Source organism: Uranotaenia lowii, chromosome 2 (genome assembly GCF_029784155.1).
Source record: "Uranotaenia lowii strain MFRU-FL chromosome 2, ASM2978415v1, whole genome shotgun sequence".
In the NCBI taxonomy this organism is placed as follows: Eukaryota; Metazoa; Arthropoda; class Insecta; order Diptera; family Culicidae; genus Uranotaenia; species Uranotaenia lowii.
In genome coordinates, this window is record NC_073692.1 from 23079017 (window position 1) to 23099368 (window position 20352).

The 20352-nt window shown below is 35.5% G+C and overlaps 2 protein-coding genes across 11 annotated transcripts in view; one reads left to right on the forward strand and one right to left on the reverse strand.

Annotated features, from left to right (window-relative positions):
* Positions 1–20352, forward strand: part of LOC129744023 (uncharacterized) — a 724779-nt gene that overhangs the window by 142888 nt on the left and 561539 nt on the right. The window lies entirely within an intron of this gene.
* LOC129741157 (uncharacterized) lies at positions 3665–9595 on the reverse strand. The gene has a single exon (XM_055732865.1). It carries the CDS (start codon positions 9593–9595, stop codon positions 3665–3667), a length of 5931 nt encoding a protein of 1976 aa, XP_055588840.1.

A 20352-nucleotide genomic window follows, 5' to 3' on the forward strand; every position in this document is an offset into this window, starting at 1 on the left:
CAGCTTTGTCAAAATTTGCATTGATAACAGTTATTTTCTCTTTTGAAAGAACATCTTCAGTTCAGAAAAGATGGAAAATAGAAAAACATCTCTCATTTTCATTAATCACAAATTTTTCGCAATAAGTTCAAAGGTATTTCGCTTTTACATTAAGCTTTTCAATTATTTGTGAGGAATTTCGTAAACATGCAATTGATGTTTAGATTTATGTTTACTTAAATAAGAAATTAAAAGTATTTTTAATATACATTTCAGATTTTATTTCCCGGCTATATTCGGGTATTATTGAAATAAAAAGCAATCTAGAATAAATTGTTCGATCATTTAAGAAATTTACCTTACTTTTTTTTCAAACATTCTTGACCCGTTTTTCAAATATCATCATTTAAAAAAATCAATATTAAAAAACTACTGTTAATGAAATTAGACCAATCCGCCATACTGAGTTTTACTTTGAACCATACCAGTTTCAGTCTTCGTTTTAAAATTCGAATATATGTAAGTAAGCTTTTTTAATTGATTCATGCTTCTGATTTAGAGGTATTTTTATTCGAAACGATCCTCTACTGGAGTAAACATCCTGAATTCAACATACCATTTTCCAATTGACCATTTTCAATCATTACTATGTTAAGAATTCGTCTTGGTACATCTTTGTAATCTAATCAATTTTCAAAGGTGATAGAAAGTATTAGAGAAACATGATATAACAGATATCTTATGTTTCACTAATACTTTTTATCACTTTCGAAAAAACCATTTTCAAATTATTTTCATCATAAAATTATTCTCATAGTTGAATTGCGAGTTTCTTTGAGTGATTCTCTAAACATGAATATATCAATGTTTATAATTTTATATTTTTCAGGTTTTACAAAAGAAATGAATTCATTGAGATTTTCAATTCTTGTAATGTTACTCGAGTTTCACGGTTTCTCTGAAAACTCGAGATCTTTGTTAAAGTATTGAACTGTTTTAAGGATACGAAAATTGAATAAACTTTGATTGGAACTTTGATTTTCAAATTTATACCGTAATTTCATTTTAAATTTGTTTCTCAAATATTGATTCAAAATTGATAAGAGAAACTATAATATGGTTCAGAATAAAATTTGATTTTAAATTTTAAATTTTTCAAATTTTGAACATTTTTTTTTTAAATGTTATACCACCCAATTGTAAAATGGGGAAAATTCTTTCTGCTTTCAATCAAACACACCAAGCGATCATATCGGTGGAATAAAAAACATGTTTATATCTATCTTTGAATGTTTTTAAAACAGAGAACTTATGTTGGTGGTTGAGTTATTGAGCAAATTTAGCTGTTATCAAAGTTTTCATTTAAGATGTATTGACAATTACTGTTTGAAGATATTAGAAACTTCCTTTTTAGCAGACATAAAGGTAAAGTACTGAACGTATTCGCTGTTGCTTTGTATGTTTAAAATATGATGTATTCATTTAATTTTTGGGATGGCATATGAAAAAAAAACTCGATTCATAGGGCCTTCCCGAGAAAATTCGACCCGGTACCCCCGATGGCTTAATCCGGCCCTGGAAATGATCCATTTGGCTTCAACCCTAACCTACCTTAATTTACAAATTTTCACACAAAAAGTTTTAAGGCTCGGCTCCACAGATGAAAGAAAAAACTGTTAATTCTTCAGAACATAATTATTAATTTTAAGACACGAACCTAAAATTTATGGTTTACTCATGTCGACTTTACTTGAAAGTTCTGTAAACAATTATGAATGAGTAAGACCTAAAGTGAAGCTTTCTACAGGGTGTTGAATAAGTTCAAATACAAATAAAAATAACGGTAATTCAAAAACAAGTGGACAGATTTTTTATTACTCAAATGGAAAGGTTATTCAATGATGGTCAACCACACCTTTTGTTTAGGAAATTTTTTACCTTAAACCACTTATATTAGCTTCAGCGGTTTCTTGAGTCCACCGTACGCGGCACGCTCCTCTAGTGTTGAAATTTCGTTCCTCATAAGAATGCTGACAATTTTTATAGAAAGTCAAAATAGGTTTCCTGTATTTGTTTATTCTCGACAACATTTATGATATAACTAACCAGTCCAAGAGAGCTATATTTGAAAGGCGAAGCTCTTAATAATAAAATCTTAATAAACACTACATGCAAAATTAGTCAAAAAAATCCATTAATTTCCAATGTAAACTTAATTCAAAGTTACACAAGCACATATTGATTGGTTCTTTTTTTTATCTATTTACTGCCGTTCTAAGCAAGAATGTCCCATGTGACTGTTGGGTCATTTTCACTTTTTTGCTGAAAACGGTCTCTTTTAGTGTTAACTTTCGAATAAAAACACAAACAAGTATACTTTGTTCTGAACTTGTACGAAATTTTCATCAAGGTGGGTGTCTCCATGTTGATAGTTCTACGCAAGAATGTCACACTAGAGAAAATTCTATGAAAAATGCAAATTTTATCAAAAAATTGTCTTAAGATGAGTTCAAACTGTTGAATTTAATGTTATTCACTGAAAGGAACACTAAAATAGAGGGCAGAGGAGAAGCGAGAAGCCTTGAGTGTTTTATTTAGAGAAATTTTCACTTAACACTTTTCGGTAGGCACTACTTACAGGATTCATACTCAACTATGCATTTTCATAAACAAAGAGGAACGTTTTTCTAAAATAACGGTTTAGCATGAGTTTTTGGGGAAAAAAATAAACTACGCAAGTTTTTAAAATGATAGAAAAATTGTAGCCGTGTGACAGTTTTTCGTAGAACTAGCATCGGCATGCGTTCTGATTCTACGCAGAAGTGTCACAAGGAGCATTTTTGGCTCTAATTTGCTGTTTTTTAGTAGGAAATGTAATTTTCTTTTGGCAGAAAACATTGTAAAGTGATTTCCTTGAACTGTTTACTATGAAAAAACTGTCGGTGAATTTCTAGTTTGAGAGAAAAATTGGAAATATAGCTGAAATATAATCGCGTTTTTCTCGTTGCACGTTTTTCCACACGGGATAATCTTGCTTAGAACGGTAGTTTATGATGTGCAATTATTCTATGTTTCATCATGTTGATAGGATTTGTTCGGATAATATTCAAACCAGGTTTTTAACTATTCCTTGTATCAGCCAGTAGCAGATCAAAGCTAAAATGTTTATTTATAATGCATGTTAGATAGGTTTTTCAGGAAATATGCGAATAAAGGAACTTACAATTTTAGTTTCGCACATGAGGTTTTCCTCAAGTAGACTGCCTGACCTTAGTGAAATTTGTGAGATAGATCTGGATGTACAATAAAACTTAATTAGCAACTAAAGTCAATCGTAGAGGGAGGTCGAGTACTTACAGTTTAATATTTAAACTATTCGAAAACTAATTTTTCTCACACGTGGCAAATGTTGTTCGCGAGCTTCAATAGAAGTTTGCCTGTAAATCAAATAATATTGTACGTTCCACGTATTTTAGGTAATGTAAAGGGTTTAACCTGATCAAATGAGATGGCTTTACTTCGTCCACGACCAAACACTTAACTTTCTATTTTACTCTTTTGAACTATAATTTTCAATTTAACTTTTCCTCTACTTGAACTTTTCTCTGCTTAACTTTCCTCTACTTCTTTTACAAACTGATCTTAGAATGACTTTAATTTTCCTACTCTCTCTTTTTCTTCCGATTTACTGCTTTTCCTCTCTCATGACGTTCGTGACATTCAGCTGACATTTTATCTTTTCGACAGGGCCGTCCGTCGAGCCCAGCGGTGTTGATCGTAACATACCCCCGACCCGTAATTCTGGTCCGGAAGCTACTTTCGGTTCAGCATTACCTTCATGAATTTCGACCACCGCTAATTGCGCCGTGGCACGTCGCACTCGGCCACTGTTCGTTCGCACCCACGCCTGTCGTATCCTTCCGTCGCTAGATGTAATCGGCTCTTCAACTACTCCACGAACCCAAGCCTTTCTCTTGCCACCATCAACTACAAAGACGAGATCTCCTTTCTGGAGCGGTACAGCTTCACCAAACCACTTGGTCCTTTGGTTCAATGAAGGAACATATTCCTTAATCCATCGAGCCCATAGATTTTGCAGCAACTGTTGTGAACGCTTGAAAGTATCTCTCAAAGCCTCGGCAGAATGTGGCGGCGGAATCGCTAGTTTAGAATCATTTTGAGTGACACCCCGAATAAAATGATTAGGTGTCAGCATTTCTCCACTTGATATTTCTGATGAAGCACATACTAACGGGCGCGAATTAATAACATCTTCCGCTTCGACAATTGTTGTATGCAAGATCTCATCTGTAAGTCGCTTACCATCCTCGAAAACGAACATCGCATCCTTTACTGATCGAACTAACCTCTCCCACACTCCCCCCATGTGAGGAGCTGCGGGAGGGTTGAAATTCCACTTAGTTTGGGCCGTCGTTAACTCTTCTGCACAATCTTCATCTATGCTGCGAATTTGTGCTGTAACCACTTTGCTTGCTGCTTTCAAATTTGTCCCATTGTCGGAAAAAAATTCCAACGGTGGACCACGTCGACAAGTGAAACGGCGGATTGCCATTAAACAGGACTGCGTTGTCAGATTATACGACACTTCTAGGTGAATTGCTCGGGTCACAAAACAAGTGAAGACTACGACCCATCGCTTTTCACGACGACGACCAACGGTTACCTCGATCGGACCCAAATAATCGATCCCAGTGTAGCTGAACGGGCGATGGTATGGAATCAAACGCTGAACTGATAAAGCTGCCATTCGAGGGATATTCGGCTTGCACCGGCGAACCTTACACCACTGACACGCAGATGCTGCTTTCTTAACCACTACACCAATACTCGCGATGGCAAATCTCTGCTTCAATTCGTTTTTAACCGTCTCTCTATTTCCATGTCCGAACTTGTCGTGATAGTGATGGACAATTTTCGTCGTTACTGGGTGTTGCTTTGGAAGAATGATTGGAAAACGCAGGTCAAACGGTAGAAAACTGGCGCGCTCCGTACGTCCTTCCATACGTATAATACCATTATCATCGATTAAAGGAGTTAATTTGTACAATGGACTGGATTTTTCGAATTTGATCCATTGATTGGAAGGCCGATCTTGATTTTTCTTCAGAATCTTCAATTCATCTGCATAGATATCAGCTTGCGCCATTCGGAATAGATAAGTTTCAGCTGCTTGAAATTCTTCTTGCTTCAAGGGAACACGTTTCACTGTACAGGATAGCGGTTTTAACAATTTTTCTTGGCGCTCTGTAGCTTTCAAAGTTTCGATTGGCATTCCTTTGACCTTTTTTCGGCAATTTGAAATGAAACGATGTACAACCGCCACAGTTCGAACAAGTATGTTCCATTTCGAAAACCGCTGAACATCAATTAAAGCCTGAGATATGAACACGTCGTGGAATAAAAATTGTGCCCGTAACTCATCATCTGCGCTTGTTGGTATGTCGTTCTGATTTCGCTGCGCCGGCCAGAGATGTTCAGCTCGATACAAAATTTCTGGCCCCTTGAACCAAGCACTATTGGAGTGGAGCCCAGAATCGCTACGCCATTTCGTCAATCTATCTGCTTCATTTAACTTCGTCGGAACCCATCTCCAATCCGACGGCGAAGTCAACTTTAAAATCTCTCCAATCCGGAAACCAACAAACTGTTTATAGCGGCGATGGTCCGATCGGATCCAGGATAAAACAGTCTGGGAATCGGTCCAGACAAAGGCTTGAGGTATTTCGATACTGTGATTATTTCGAACGGTGTGTATCATCCGAGCTCCCAGCACTGCAGCTTCTAGCTCTAATCTCGGAATACTCAATAAAGCCAATGGGGCTACTTTGCTCCTACTCATTACCAAAGAACAATGCACCTTGCCCTCTACTACTACCCGAAAATATGCTACACAACCGTAAGCTTGTTCACTCGCGTCAGTAAAAACGTGAAGTTGTAAACTTTCAATCTGCTTCGAGAGAGCTGATCCGAAATAACTCCTCTGGATTCGCACCTGCCCTACTGCTGGCAGTAGTTCGGTCCATCGTTTCCACTTTTCAAACGACTCGTCATCGATTGGATCATCCCATCCGCAGCCAGTCCTCCAGAGATCCTGCATAATAATCTTGCCATGCACAGTGAAGATAGCAAGCAATCCCAGTGGGTCAAACATAGCCATGACACAACTGAGGACACTCCGTTTCGATGGCCTTTCAACTCCCGAAAGCACTGCTTCGTATCCAAGACGAGGTGTTGTAGAAAAATAGAAAAAATCCGCTTTGGGATCCCAGCTGATTCCAAGAACACGCTCAGTATCTGTGTTCTTATTTTCACGAAAAAGTACGCTGTCGTTCGTGGACGTTTCGCCTATATTTTCCAAAAACAACTGAGAATTGGAAACCCAATTTCTAATCTGGAAACCTCCTCGCAAGTGAATCATTCTCACTTCTCGGGCTCGCTGAACGGCTTCTTCGGTGGAGTCGACACTATCGAAATAGTCGTCGACATAGTGGTTCTCGACAATCGCCTTCACTGCGTCCGGGTATTCGGTTGCAAACTCCGACGCATTTAAGTTTTTGATAAACTGCGCCGAACTGGGCGAGCACGTCGACCCAAACGTCGCAACATCCATGATGTATACTGTAGGAGGTTCAGCTTGGTTAAAACGATATAGGAACCTCTGAGCTTGTTTATCATCAGATCTTATTCTGATCTGATGATACATCTCTTTGATATCTCCGCCGAATCCGATAAGCTTCTGGCGAAAACGCTGAATTACCGCTGGGAGAGAGGCTAACAAATCGGGCCCTTTTAATAATTTGGAATTCAGCGACGTGCCGTTTACAGCCGCCGCCGCATCCCACACGAGTCGTACCTTGCCAGGCTTGCGAGGATTTAGCACTACATTCAGAGGCAAGTACCATGTCGATGTTATTTCTGCTTCCAAAAGCTCATTTGGTGCTGCCTTATGAGCGTAATTCTTCAACTGGTACTCTTCAATTTGCTGATCAACTTTTCTTTTTAGAGCTGGATCCTTATTCAATTTTCTTTCGAGCGACGTCAGGCGTCGCATAGCCATAGGGTAGGAATCAGGAAAATTATGTGGTCCGTCATCACGCCATAAGAGACCAGTTTCGAAACTGTCTCCCACGCGAACCGTGGTTGCCTGCATCAGCTCTCTCGCCCTTCGATTTTCATCAGACTCTGGTAACCCTGCTGTTGGTGCGGATTCTTCCACAAAGTATTGGTTCCGCATCGCGTCATGTAACTGTTCATTACTCATTGGTTGCATCGTGTGAATATTTACCATAACGTTAGTGGTCAGATTTCTCGGTCCGTATACAGACCATCCCAGCTTGGATCGTACGCAAATCGGTTCGCCTTGTTGACCGATGCGTGATTCGATTGGTGCAAAAAGGTGTAAATTATTGAGACCAATCATTAACTTTGGTTCACTAGGGGAATAATCAGATATCGGGACTTTTTCTAAATATTTAAATTGCCTTTTTATTTCCTCGCTCTTAACACCTTGTCGGGGCAAAACCAACTCAGCGACTGTGCGAGCGTCTTCTAGCAAAAATTTCTCATCCGAGTTACAAGAAGAAATCATCATGCTTACTCGTTTGGAAGAATTCTCATACCTCTTGATGTTTCCTGTCCAGGTCACGATCAGCGGTTCTGGCTCGCCATCGATTGCTAGCTTCTTGATGATCGAGTCCTCGATAAGTGTTCCCGAAGAGCCTTCATCGAAGAACGCTAAGACTCGCATCGACTTACTGCCTGCGTACAGAGTTACAGTCATCATTCGGAATATAACGGATCGGTTCGTATTTCGTTCGGCATTACACGATATTTCGTGTAGTTGTACGATTTCTTCGGCTCTATGAAGAAGGGAGTGATGATCGCCACCACAGTTACCTACATTGCAACGCAGCCGAAAGTTGCATCGACTTTTCCCGTGGTTATTCAAACAGATACGGCAAAGTTTATTCTTTTCGACTATTCGAAATCGTTCGGAGACACTGCGTTTTTTAAAGTCTTCGCAGTACCTGATTTTGTGATCCGTCCGTCGACAATCAAAACACGGTTTTTCATTTTGTGTACTAACCTTTGCATTATGTGATACATCAGGTCTGCTTGGCAAATCGTTGTGTAGGTGGAAATATTCTTTCTTCTTCTGTTTATCTTTTCCAAAACGGGACGAAGAATCAATCAATTTGATCGATGAGAGCTGGTTTAGTTCACAAACGTCAGCGACGATGCTATTCATAAAGTCAGCGAAAAATCGAAATCCTTGACCCCGCTGTTCGCGCTTTAGGCGGATCCATTCTATTTGATAGTTTTGCGGCAATTTATCGACGCATTCTTCAACTAGCATTGGGTTGTTTAAATGGTCCTTAAAGTTCGCTGCTTCTAAATGGTCGCATAACTGTTTAACAGTCATTCCAAAGTGTATAAATGTATCCAGACGATCCATTCTAGGGGGCCGCGCCTGGCGAAGTTTTAATATGAGTACCTTCAGCAGCGTTTCAGGCTTTCCGAACAGGTCACGCAAATCTTGGATCACACTTGGTACCAATTCGGGAAGTATCAACCTGCTCCGAACCGCTTCAAGAGCATCACCTTGGAGGCAGTCTTGCAATCGCTTCAAATTATCTAAATTTGTAAAGCCGCACGCTTTAGTAGTGCTCTCGTAGCTACTGATAAATATCGGCCATAGCTCAGCTTCGCCTTTGAAAATGGGTAATTGCTTCGAACACGATTGACGAGCAGCCAACTGCCCTTGGGTAGGCCCTTTGGAAGTTGGCCCCGACCCGTTCCGGACGTGGTTTTCCAGTAAATGATCAACTAGCCTACTTTCTTCTGGGGTCATTTCCACCAACTGCTTACCACCGTTACCGCCGGAACTCATCTGCAGATTGTGCAAATCGTGTAGCAATGAACTGGAAAGATTTTTGGCATCTTGTTCCATCGCAGAAACTTTACCAGAATGTTCTGGTTTCTGGTAACGCAACCAATCTTCTACTTTCCCGTGGGAATCAGATCCAACACCTCCGACCGCTCCTTCTTCATCTTCTTCGTACTGTTTCAGACACATATTGTAACTTTCGCGCCGTTTTTGGAACTCTTTCTGCTTGGCTAAACGCTTTTCCATATATTCTCGGTCCTGTTCCAATTGACGCTCTTTCATCTCCCGCTCAAGATCTAATTCCTTTTGCCGTAATTCTTTTTCTTGAGCCATCTGCTTAATTCGGAGACTTCTTTCCATTTCAAGAAGCTTTTCGCGTAATTGTCGCTCTTCTTCTAACGCTTTCTCCTTTTCCTTGTGCTCTTTTTCGAGTTGCTTAAAAGATTCAACGAGTGTGGCATCAGTTTTCGTAGAGGTTTTAGACGAAGCTTTCCCAGAACCAGCATTACTCCTTAAACCCGATTTCGTAGGTTTAGGGACCTGCAGCTGGTTTGTGCACGAAGAACATTTCCATGGTTGCTTTTTTATAGTGGCATCAACTCCTACGCAGCTATAGTGCGCCCACAGTCCACAACCATCACAGCACACCATATCTTCCGCATCGTTCGATCTTTCGCAGCACATACATTCCCTTCCAGTATCAGGCATCTTTGAGGTTATATCCGAATCCGATTAAAATTCTTTGATTAAATGTTCGGATAATATTCAAACCAGGTTTTTAACTATTCCTTGTATCAGCCAGTAGCAGATCAAAGCTAAAATGTTTATTTATAATGCATGTTAGATAGGTTTTTCAGGAAATATGCGAATAAAGGAACTTACAATTTTAGTTTCGCACATGAGGTTTTCCTCAAGTAGACTGCCTGACCTTAGTGAAATTTGTGAGATAGATCTGGATGTACAATAAAACTTAATTAGCAACTAAAGTCAATCGTAGAGGGAGGTCGAGTACTTACAGTTTAATATTTAAACTATTCGAAAACTAATTTTTCTCACACGTGGCAAATGTTGTTCGCGAGCTTCAATAGAAGTTTGCCTGTAAATCAAATAATATTGTACGTTCCACGTATTTTAGGTAATGTAAAGGGTTTAACCTGATCAAATGAGATGGCTTTACTTCGTCCACGACCAAACACTTAACTTTCTATTTTACTCTTTTGAACTATAATTTTCAATTTAACTTTTCCTCTACTTGAACTTTTCTCTGCTTAACTTTCCTCTACTTCTTTTACAAACTGATCTTAGAATGACTTTAATTTTCCTACTCTCTCTTTTTCTTCCGATTTACAGCTTTTCCTCTCTCATGACGTTCGTGACATTCAGCTGACATTTTATCTTTTCGACAGGGCCGTCCGTCGAGCCCAGCGGTGTTGATCGTAACAGGATTTTTGATGAAACTCAGCTAGCACATACAGTTGCGTTCAAAAAAGAATGAAATCGCGTGAAGCTGCGCACCCACTTCCAACTTTGACAAGCTGCCATTTCTCTATCGGTTGATATTTTTTCATGAAAATTTCACACAATCTAGTTCAACTATCCAACTAACACTCCACAAAATTTGAAGTCTTTTTAATGACGGAAAACAAAGATACAGCTATTCCCGTAAAAAAGGGAAATTTGGAGTTGCTTCACTAAATTTGCTGTATTTTTGACAATTTTCATTGAAAAACCTTGAAATTTGGTCTAAAGATGTAAAAATGTTTGATCTAATACCAGGCCAAGTTTCGTCAAAATCGATGAACGTGATCAAAAATGGTGCCGGGTTGAAAATGAGGTTCATTATCGCCCAGCAGACGATTTCATTCTTTTTTGGACGGATGTTTATATGGAAAACATCGTAATCCATGTATTCTTGGGATTTTCTTTCACAAAACCAAAATTTATCACAAAGAATGTTGTAAATTGCTAAAAACTTCATTCGTACTTTGTTAAGAAACATAAATTGTTCCAACAGAACTGGTATTGAAACACAAGAGCGAATAGAATATTCGCTTAAATTGTGGATCAAATTTGTTTATCGGTATAATTAGCAGGTCATTTCTGAAACTCTGTTCTTCTTATTTTGAACTCTGTTGAAACATTTTCTCTTTCGAAACAAAGTACGAATGAAGTTTTTAGCAATTTACAACATTCTTTGTGATAAATTTTGGTTTTGTGAAAGAAAATACCAAGAATACATGGATTACGATGTTTTCCATATAAACATCCGTCCAAAAAAGAATGAAATCGTCTGCTGGGCGATAATGAACCTCATTTTCAACCCGGCACCATTTTTGATCACGTTCATCGATTTTGACGAAACTTGGCCTGGTATTAGATCAAACATTTTTACATCTTTGGACCAAATTTCAAGGTTTTTCAATGAAAATTGTCAAAGATACAGCAAATTCAGTGGAGCAACTCCAAATTTCCCTTTTTTACGGGAATAGCTGTATCTTTGTTTTCCGTCATTGAAAAGACTTCAAATGTTGTGGAGTGTTAGTTGGATAGTTGAACTAGATTGTGTGAAAATTTTAAGGAAAAAATATCAACCGACAGAGAAATGGCAGCTTGTCAAAGTTGGAAGTGGGTGCGCAGCTTCACGCGATTTCATTCTTTTTTGAACGCAACTGTAGCTACTTTTTCGACAATTCACACATAAAACGAAAAAATAGATTTTAAATGAGACAAGTTTAGAAATTCTGTACTTGTTTATTCTCTACAACATCAATGATTATGAGAAGTGGACCAATGGAGACATATTAGGTGACCTGTAAACTATTTATTTTGGTCAATAAATTTGATTTTTTGCCTGTACTAGAACTTGTGGTGTGAAAAGGCTGATAAAAAACGAACACTTGAAAATTAATTCTCCGACACCAGGAATAGTTTGTCAGATAAAAGCCCAAAATTACTCTTAAAAAAAGTAAGATGTATTAACGTGGCGAAAAATTGTACTATGTCTAGAATTTTAGGGGGCTCAAGCTTAAAATGATAGCTTAGGGTGTAAGAAACTATATTTTATATGGCGGCGACTCAAAAAAAAAAGATGTTTAGAGGTCGCACTGCTTCGATTTTTGGAAAATGCCATTTTTTCAACATTTTGTCCTAATAACATTTTCAGATCTTGAAAAAGTATCAAACATGTGTCTCTAATATTTTTAAAATTTTTTTATAATGTTAGTTTTATACTAAAAATTTAACGAGACTGTTTTGGACTCTCAATTTGTATGTATGATTTTTTAAATTACGCAGTACTATGAGTTTTTGTAGAAAAAATATTTAAAATTAACAAAAAAGTGTACTTTGGAGTAAGATTTTTAATCAATATTGGATTCAAAAGATACACGACGTTATGATGCGCAACTTTGCAGAAGAAAGTTTATAGCTGTGACTTGCCGTTTCATAGTAATTCTAGTTTCACTGTGGAAAAAAGTCACAATTTTCAAATTTTTGCTAAGAATTGCTTTATATTATGATGTGGAGGAGTTTCGAGCAATCTAAGAACCAAATAAACTCTTTGTTGATACTTACGATTTATCCCGGAGAAATTCCCGGACCCGTTTTCTTCGCGACCACGTTCGAGCAAAACCAAAACCGATTGTTTTGGTTTCGTCCTCTTTCGTCAATTCGCATATTGAGAACAATAGCGGTTGACAGTTAATGATGGTCAATGATGATGACAACAATATAAATGTTGTCATCATGCACGCCAAACTCAGCCAACACAGCAAGTGGTTATGAGTTACTCTGCAGTGTTGGCAGTTTATTCTGGGTGGTTAGCCCAGAATATGATAGAAATTAAGGAATGATTCTGAGTTGAGAATCACCTAGGTTAAGCGACAAGATTGTTATCGCTATAGGTCTAAGTTAGCTTATAAGGACTTGACGAACAGAAATGAATAAATGGTATCTCATTTCCAAACCAATTCCCTGTTGCTAAATCATTGAATTCAACACTCTTGATATCAAATTTTTTCATCCTTTTATCGATCCTTAAATCTCCAGAAAAAAACCATTCCAAGTTTCTAGATTTTTTATCGATTGAAGGTCGTGTTACCCATACTTGGGTGACGGTTTGGTGAATGTGTTATGGCTACAACCACTGAATAAATTTTTAAAAAAATCTAGAAATTAGTCATGGTTGTTTCTGCTGATTAGAGGATCGATAAAAGGATGAAAAAGAGTTGGATAGCAGAAGTTTAGATTGCTCGAAAGTCATCTACATCATAATTTAGAGCGATTCTTAACAAAAGTTTGAATTTTGAGACTTTTTCACTCAGTAAAACTTGAATAACTTTTTATCGACAAGTATTAGTTATACACTTTCTTCTGCAAAGTTGCACATCATTACGTTGGGCATCTCTTGAATTGAATTCAACGTTGATTGAAAATATTATTCTAAAGTACACTGTTTTGTGCATTGTAATTTTTTTTTCACAAAAACTCATAGTATTGCGTAATTTAAAAAAAAAACATACACACAAATTGAGAGTCCAAAACAGTCCCGATAATTTTTTAGTTTAAAACTTACATTATAAACAAAATAAAAAAATATTAGAGACACATGTTTGATACTTTTTCAAGATCTGAAAATGTTATTAGGACAAAATGTCGGAAAAATGGCCTATTTCCAAAAATCGAACCAGTGCGACCTCTAAGCAGTCTGAGTCGCCGCCATATAAAATATTGTTTCTTACACTCTGAAACATGGGTGGCCAACATTTTCAACAGGCGGGCCAAACTTCAGAAATGAGATTGGCTGGCGGGCCACAAAAACAAATTGTTCTGGCGTATTAAAAAAATTATAACAGATTTTAGAAAAAGCTATAAAAACACATTATCCTAGGTCACATTGAGTATAGATTCATCTTAATAAGTCATTCTTGTTACTTGCATATTTTTAATAAACTTCGCTCCATTTGAAAAATAGTAGAAATATTATGCATTACGAAATGAATTATCCCTTCTAAATTATGTATGTTTTCAAGGAATTCAATACCTCTTCGGTTTAATCATCCAAAAAATGTCAAATCGCGTGACTACAATGGACATCAAGTCAATTTTATAGTCTCCAAATTAAAAAAAAAGACCGCCGAATTTCCAAAGTTGAAAACTTCACCGTTCTCCTCAGAAATGTCTGATAGACAAATTAAAAAAAAAATGCAGAATGGAATTGTTGAAAAAAAGTAACGGTCACAAGTTTTTGACATTTAAAAGAATAATTATTTCAAAAATATTTATTTTACCTTAAGATCAACTCAATCCAACTATTTTCAAATTTTCCAGTATCTCAATTTAAAAAGTGTAATAGGAAAGACTTCTTCAAACAGGATGAATACGAGTTTGATTGTTTTATAATCATTGCACCTTTATGGAGAATTTTTTTAAGTCGTTCTTCTGAGAGATTTGTCAGTACCAAACCGGTTCTAGTTTATTTCTACTACCCAACTGCAAAATCTGTATAGTTTTTTATTATTGATGTACAGAAATACAAAGCACGTTACCAATAAAAATATATTCAGATTTGGTTTAACTTTCAAAAATATACCCTTCTCTAGACAGCTGAGCAAAAAATAAAAAATTGAAAAAAATACAGAGCAAACTTTCGATATGTTACATAGTTTGTAAAAGTTACTAAATTTTTATGGATGATCGAAGGTTTTGGAATAGAATTCAAGTTACGAATGGTTGAAGTTGTTGTGAAATTTCAATTATGATTCGGTGATTTTTTTTAAATTTTTTTAACGATATGGATAGGGACTCACTATCTTTCTGAGGCTATCCAAACTTCTCAATATTAAAACTAGAGTCCGATTGAACGTGCTTCATACCAATGATATGTAGCCACCAAATCCCAATCGGAAAACATTCAAAAATATGTGATGGAATTTACAGAGAATGTGTTCAATGCCGTACATTTTGATATTTTAAAAATTGTAATTGTAATCGTTTTCTTTTCAGTGACGGTAACCTTTTTCGTAAAGTTATGTGAAGCCCTTATATCCAAAGGGGTATAAGTGCAAAAATAATCGATTTTAAGTAAATTTGACGCCCTCGATCAATCACGGACTGGCAACCATATTGGCGAAGTACCACTTTTTTGTCTAGCAACTCATAGAATTCAAAATGCGTATCAAAGTCTTAAAATAAATGTTAGTCAATTCTTTTCTGATTGTTGGTACCTACATTATTATTTTGACACATTATTCCGAGTTCAATGATACAAGGTGGATATGAGCAGTCAACCAAGCTAAGCTAAATTTCATTACTTGTTGCTACGACCATACGCTCAACCTGATTTTATTCAATCTTTGACACTTGATTTTTTTATACAAACAAACCAAGACAACAAATTTATGATGGACTTCTCCCTTTAATAGCTTTTATGCTATGATTTGAAGATTTTTTGAAAACGATGGTTCTCTGGAGCCACTACACAGCAGAAAACTTGTCATGATACTGATTCAAATATATTTAAAATATATTTAAAAGGAACAAAATTTTTTCACGACCTATTAAATATCCACGAGTCGAATCAAAGCCCAAACTGTCAGCCGGAGGCTTAGGCGTGAATAACGATTTCCGTTTAATGTCAAGTGGATTGGCAAGTGAGAGTATTTGCCGAACGAAACTTTTTGATGAGCAAAAGTCAACCTAAGCTGCTATCAGGCATCAGTATTGATCCTTTGCGAAAGTTTAGACGAGCCGAATGAACGAACGGTTCCAGAAATTGCGTAAAGCTTTTGCCAACGAGTTGGTTTTACCCACTGTCAGTTTACTCAGCAGGAGTCAGCATATGAACACATCAAGCAAACATTTCAACCCAAAAGTAAGACGTACGTATGTGATCTGGATGAGATAATTTAATTTCTTCCGACTTTTTCTGCGTATCGGTTCTAGGAGGTTTTGCACGGGTTTTTTTTCCTCTTCTTATCCCGAGAAATCAATATTGTGCCTTCAATCACTTCAGTGGAATTGTTTGCTTCCCAAAACGCATTCCACTTTTGCCAAGGAAACACGAGCTCGGAGGAAAATTGAAAGTTGATAAACCGTTTCAGATTGCCGGGGAATACATTCGATTCCCCCAGTGCGCGAGCAAAGAAACCGACTCAACTTTGAGGCACTTTTCTCGGGTAAGGTTTGGTGATTTTTTTTTCGTTTTTTCTCTACTTTGCTAGAAACGCTAAGAGGCGCTCGGATTCGGTATAGTGGTTTTAGGTTTTGCTCCGATGGGTTTGATTTTCCCGGTGGATTTTTCGCCATACGTTCATATGTGAGATGGGTCCCCCCCGAGTCGGTGGAAGTAAACTTATTCGAGAAACGGTTGAAGGTTATAGGCGCTAATGGAGAAAAAAGAAGCGATTTCGTACCACTTAGAACGCTCACGAGAAAAGATATTGAGTTTCCTATGAAGTTATCGTGAGTATTAAGTTAACAAACTCTAGAGATTTTAAGGCCTAATAAAAATGGAAAGCAAATTTTAAAAAATCCACTTAAATAAATTACTCTTAACGCAACAATGTTCGGCAAACAAAAAAATATCAAAATTGTTAAAATTGTCAAAATTGTCAAAATTGTCAAAATTGTCAAAATTGTCAAAATTGTCAAAATTGTCATATTTATCAAAATTTTCAAAATTGTCGAAATTTTCGAAATATTCAAAATCCACCCTACAGCAGTGAACTTCTAAGGCTCTGTTTGAAGCAACTTCATCGGGAGTAGTTTGTTGAATTTCAATGATGCTTAGCGAGAGTACTTATGGAACGTAGCCAGTCGTGCTATTTACGAACTTTACGAGATGACAACAGCGGAAGGCAAAGTTCCTGAATGGGTGGTCCAAAATCGGATTGTTGTGCGACCGGGTAGGAATCGTTAAGCGGATATCCTTCAGCCAAACTAAACGAGACTGTCTACTACATCCGGCAACAATCTATAGCGTTTTGTGATGTTTCCGTCGATTCTTCCAGTAGGTGGGTACTTAAGCGTCATTTTCGAGTTTGCTGTTCGATGACACCGACAAGTCACATATGGTTGTGCTGACTATTTGCAAGTGGGACGTGCTTGAAATTAAAATCATGCTCCCGAATGGCGGCAACCAGCAGTGTGATCCCCGGTAATTCGGGGGATCCGACTTTCGCTCTCAACCAAATGGCGGTTCCGATATAGAAGTGCTCGAATGTTTGTGTGTGCTCGATGTTATCCCACTGATTCGATGTAGTTCGTGGAAATTGTTTTCCGAGCAGCACACGATTCCCGGATTCAACACAAGGATCAGATGTATAATTTTTGATCTAGTTCCGTGCCACATGGTGTGGAAAATACGATTTTCCTGGGGCAGCAAAAAATAACAAAATCATCCTCATCCTCCTCCGGGCTTCGATAATTTGGATGTGTTCATTTGGAGTTCGACTCATCTATAGGTGTATAATCCACTCGATTCTTGCTCTCTTGTTTGCCCCAATGCCCCCACCCTGAACATAAAGGCAGCAGCATTCTGACATGGCAAATATCCACCTTTTTTATCAGAGTGAAAATGTTGAAACGTGTTCCAACCATTAAAAAACGGATACAGCTGAACGTGTCATTTCTGTTGGGGAACGTGTTATTAGTTATATTTTTTGTGTAACATAAAAAAGCAGAAGTTCCGACTTTTTGCGATTCAAAGTTGAACAAATTCAAAAGGTGCAGCTTTTTGCCAACAGAATATCGCAATTTTAATTGCTGTGATCGAGAATAGTCTGATAAAAGATATGTACAATACCAAGCACTGTTTTTTTATGGACTTTGTAAATCTTCTGTCATTTCATCCCAACTAAAAATAAGAAAAAAAACATCAATTATTTATGAAAAGATATCAAAAAAGTGTATAACCAAATTTGAACTTTGTCAATTGTGTCCATTTTGCAAATTTTGTCAATTTTGTCAATTTTGTCAATTTTTTCAGTTTTGTCAGTTTTGTCAATTTTGTCAATTTTGACAATTTTGTCAATTTTGTCAATTTTGTCAATTTTGTCAATTTTGTCAATTTTGTCAATTTTGTCAATTTTGTCAATTTTGTCAATTTTGTCAATTTTGTCAATTTTGTCAATTTTGTCAATTTTGTCAATTTTGTCAATTTTGTCAATTTTGTCAATTTTGTCAATTTTGTCAATTTTGTCAATTTTGTCAATTTTGTCAATTTTGTCAATTTTGTCAATTTTGTCAATTTTGTCAATTTTGTCAATTTTGTCAATTTTGTCAATTTTGTCAATTTTGTCAATTTTGTCAATTTTGTCAATTTTGTCAATTTTGTCAATTTTTTCAATTTTGTCAATTTTGTCAATTTTGTCAATTTTGTCAATTTTGTCAATTTTGTCAATTTTGTCAATTTTGTCAATTTTGTCAATTTTGTCAATTTTGTCAGTTTTGTTACTTTTGTCAATTTTGTCAATTTTGTCAATTTTGTCAATTTTGTCAATTTTGTCAATTTTGTCAATTTTGTCAATTTTGTCAATTTTGTCAATTTTGTCAATTTTGTCAATTTTGTCAATTTTGTCAATTTTGTCAATTTTGTCAATTTTGTCAATTTTGTCAATTTTGTCAATTTTGTCAATTTTGTCAATTTTGTCAATTTTGTCAATTTTGTCAATTTTGTCAATTTTGTCAATTTTGTCAATTTTGTCAATTTTGTCAATTTTGTCAATTTTGTCAATTTTGTCAATTTTGTCAATTTTGTCAATTTTGACAATTTTGTCAATTTTGTCAATTTTGTCAATTTTGTCAATTTTGCCAATTTTGTCAATTTTGTCAATTTTGTCAATTTTGTCAATTTTGTCAATTTTGTCAATTTTGTCAATTTTGTCAATTTTGTCAATTTTGTCAATTTTGTCAATTTTGTCAATTTTGTCAATTTTGTCAATTTTGTCAATTTTGTCAATTTTGTCAATTTTGTCAATTTTGTCAATTTTGTCAATTTTGTCAATTTTGTCAATTTTGTCAATTTTGTCAATTTTGTCAATTTTGTCAATTTTGTCAATTTTGTCAATTTTGTCAATTTTGTCAATTTTGTCAATTTTGTCAATTTTGTCAATTTTGTCAATTTTGTCAATTTTGTCAATTTTGTCAATTTTGTCAATTTTGTCAATTTTGTCAATTTTGTCAATTTTGTCAATTTTGTCAATTTTGTCAATTTTGTCAATTTTGTCAATTTTGTCAATTTTGTCAATTTTGTCAATTTTTTCAATTTTGTCAATTTTGTCAATTTTGTCAATTTTGTCAATTTTGTCAATTTTGTCAATTTTGTCAATTTTGTCAATTTTGTCAATTTTGTCAGTTTTGTTACTTTTGTCAATTTTGTCAATTTTGTCAATTTTGTCAATTTTGTCAATTTTGTCAATTTTGTCAATTTTGTCAATTTTGTCAATTTTGTCAATTTTGTCAATTTTGTCAATTTTGTCAATTTTGTCAATTTTGTCAATTTTGTCAATTTTGTCAATTTTGTCAATTTTGTCAATTTTGTCAATTTTGTCAATTTTGTCAATTTTGTCAATTTTGTCAATTTTGTCAATTTTGTCAATTTTGTCAATTTTGTCAATTTTGTCAATTTTGACAATTTTGTCAATTTTGTCAATTTTGTCAATTTTGTCAATTTTGCCAATTTTGTCAATTTTGTCAATTTTGTCAATTTTGTCAATTTTGTCAATTTTGTCAATTTTGTCAATTTTGTCAATTTTGTCAATTTTGTCAATTTTGTCAATTTTGTCAATTTTGTCAATTTTGTCAATTTTGTCAATTTTGTCAATTTTGTCAATTTTGTCAATTTTGACAATTTTGACAATTTTGACAATTTTGACAATTTTGACAATTTTGACAATTTTGACAATTTTGACAATTTTGACAATTTTGACAATTTTGACAATTTTGACAATTTTGACAAATTTGACAGTTTTGACAATTTTGACAATTTTGACAATTTTGACAATTTTGACAATTTTGACAATTTTGACAATTTTGACAATTTTGACAATTTTGACAATTTTGACAATTTTGTCAATTTTGTCAATTTTGTCAATTTTGTCAATTTTGTCAATTTTGTCAATTTTGTCAATTTTGTCAATTTTGTCAATTTTGTCAATTTTGTCAATTTTGTCAATTTTGTCAATTTTGTCAATTTTGTCAATTTTGTCAATTTTGTCAATTTTGTCAATTTTGTCAATTTTGTCAATTTTGTCAATTTTGTCAATTTTGTCAATTTTGTCAATTTTGTCAATTTTGTCAATTTTGTCAATTTTGTCAATTTTGTCAATTTTGTCAATTTTGTCAATTTTGTCAACTTTGTCAATTTTGTCAATTTTGTCAATTTTGTCAATTTTGTCAATTTTGTCAATTTTGTCAATTTTGTCAATTTTGTCAATTTTGTCAATTTTGTCAATTTTGTCAATTTT

Excerpts from the sequence above, each read along its gene's own strand:
- LOC129741157 (XM_055732865.1), bottom strand. The coding sequence starts at position 9,595 with ATGCCTGATACTGGAAGGGAATGTATGTGCTGCGAAAGATCGAACGAT.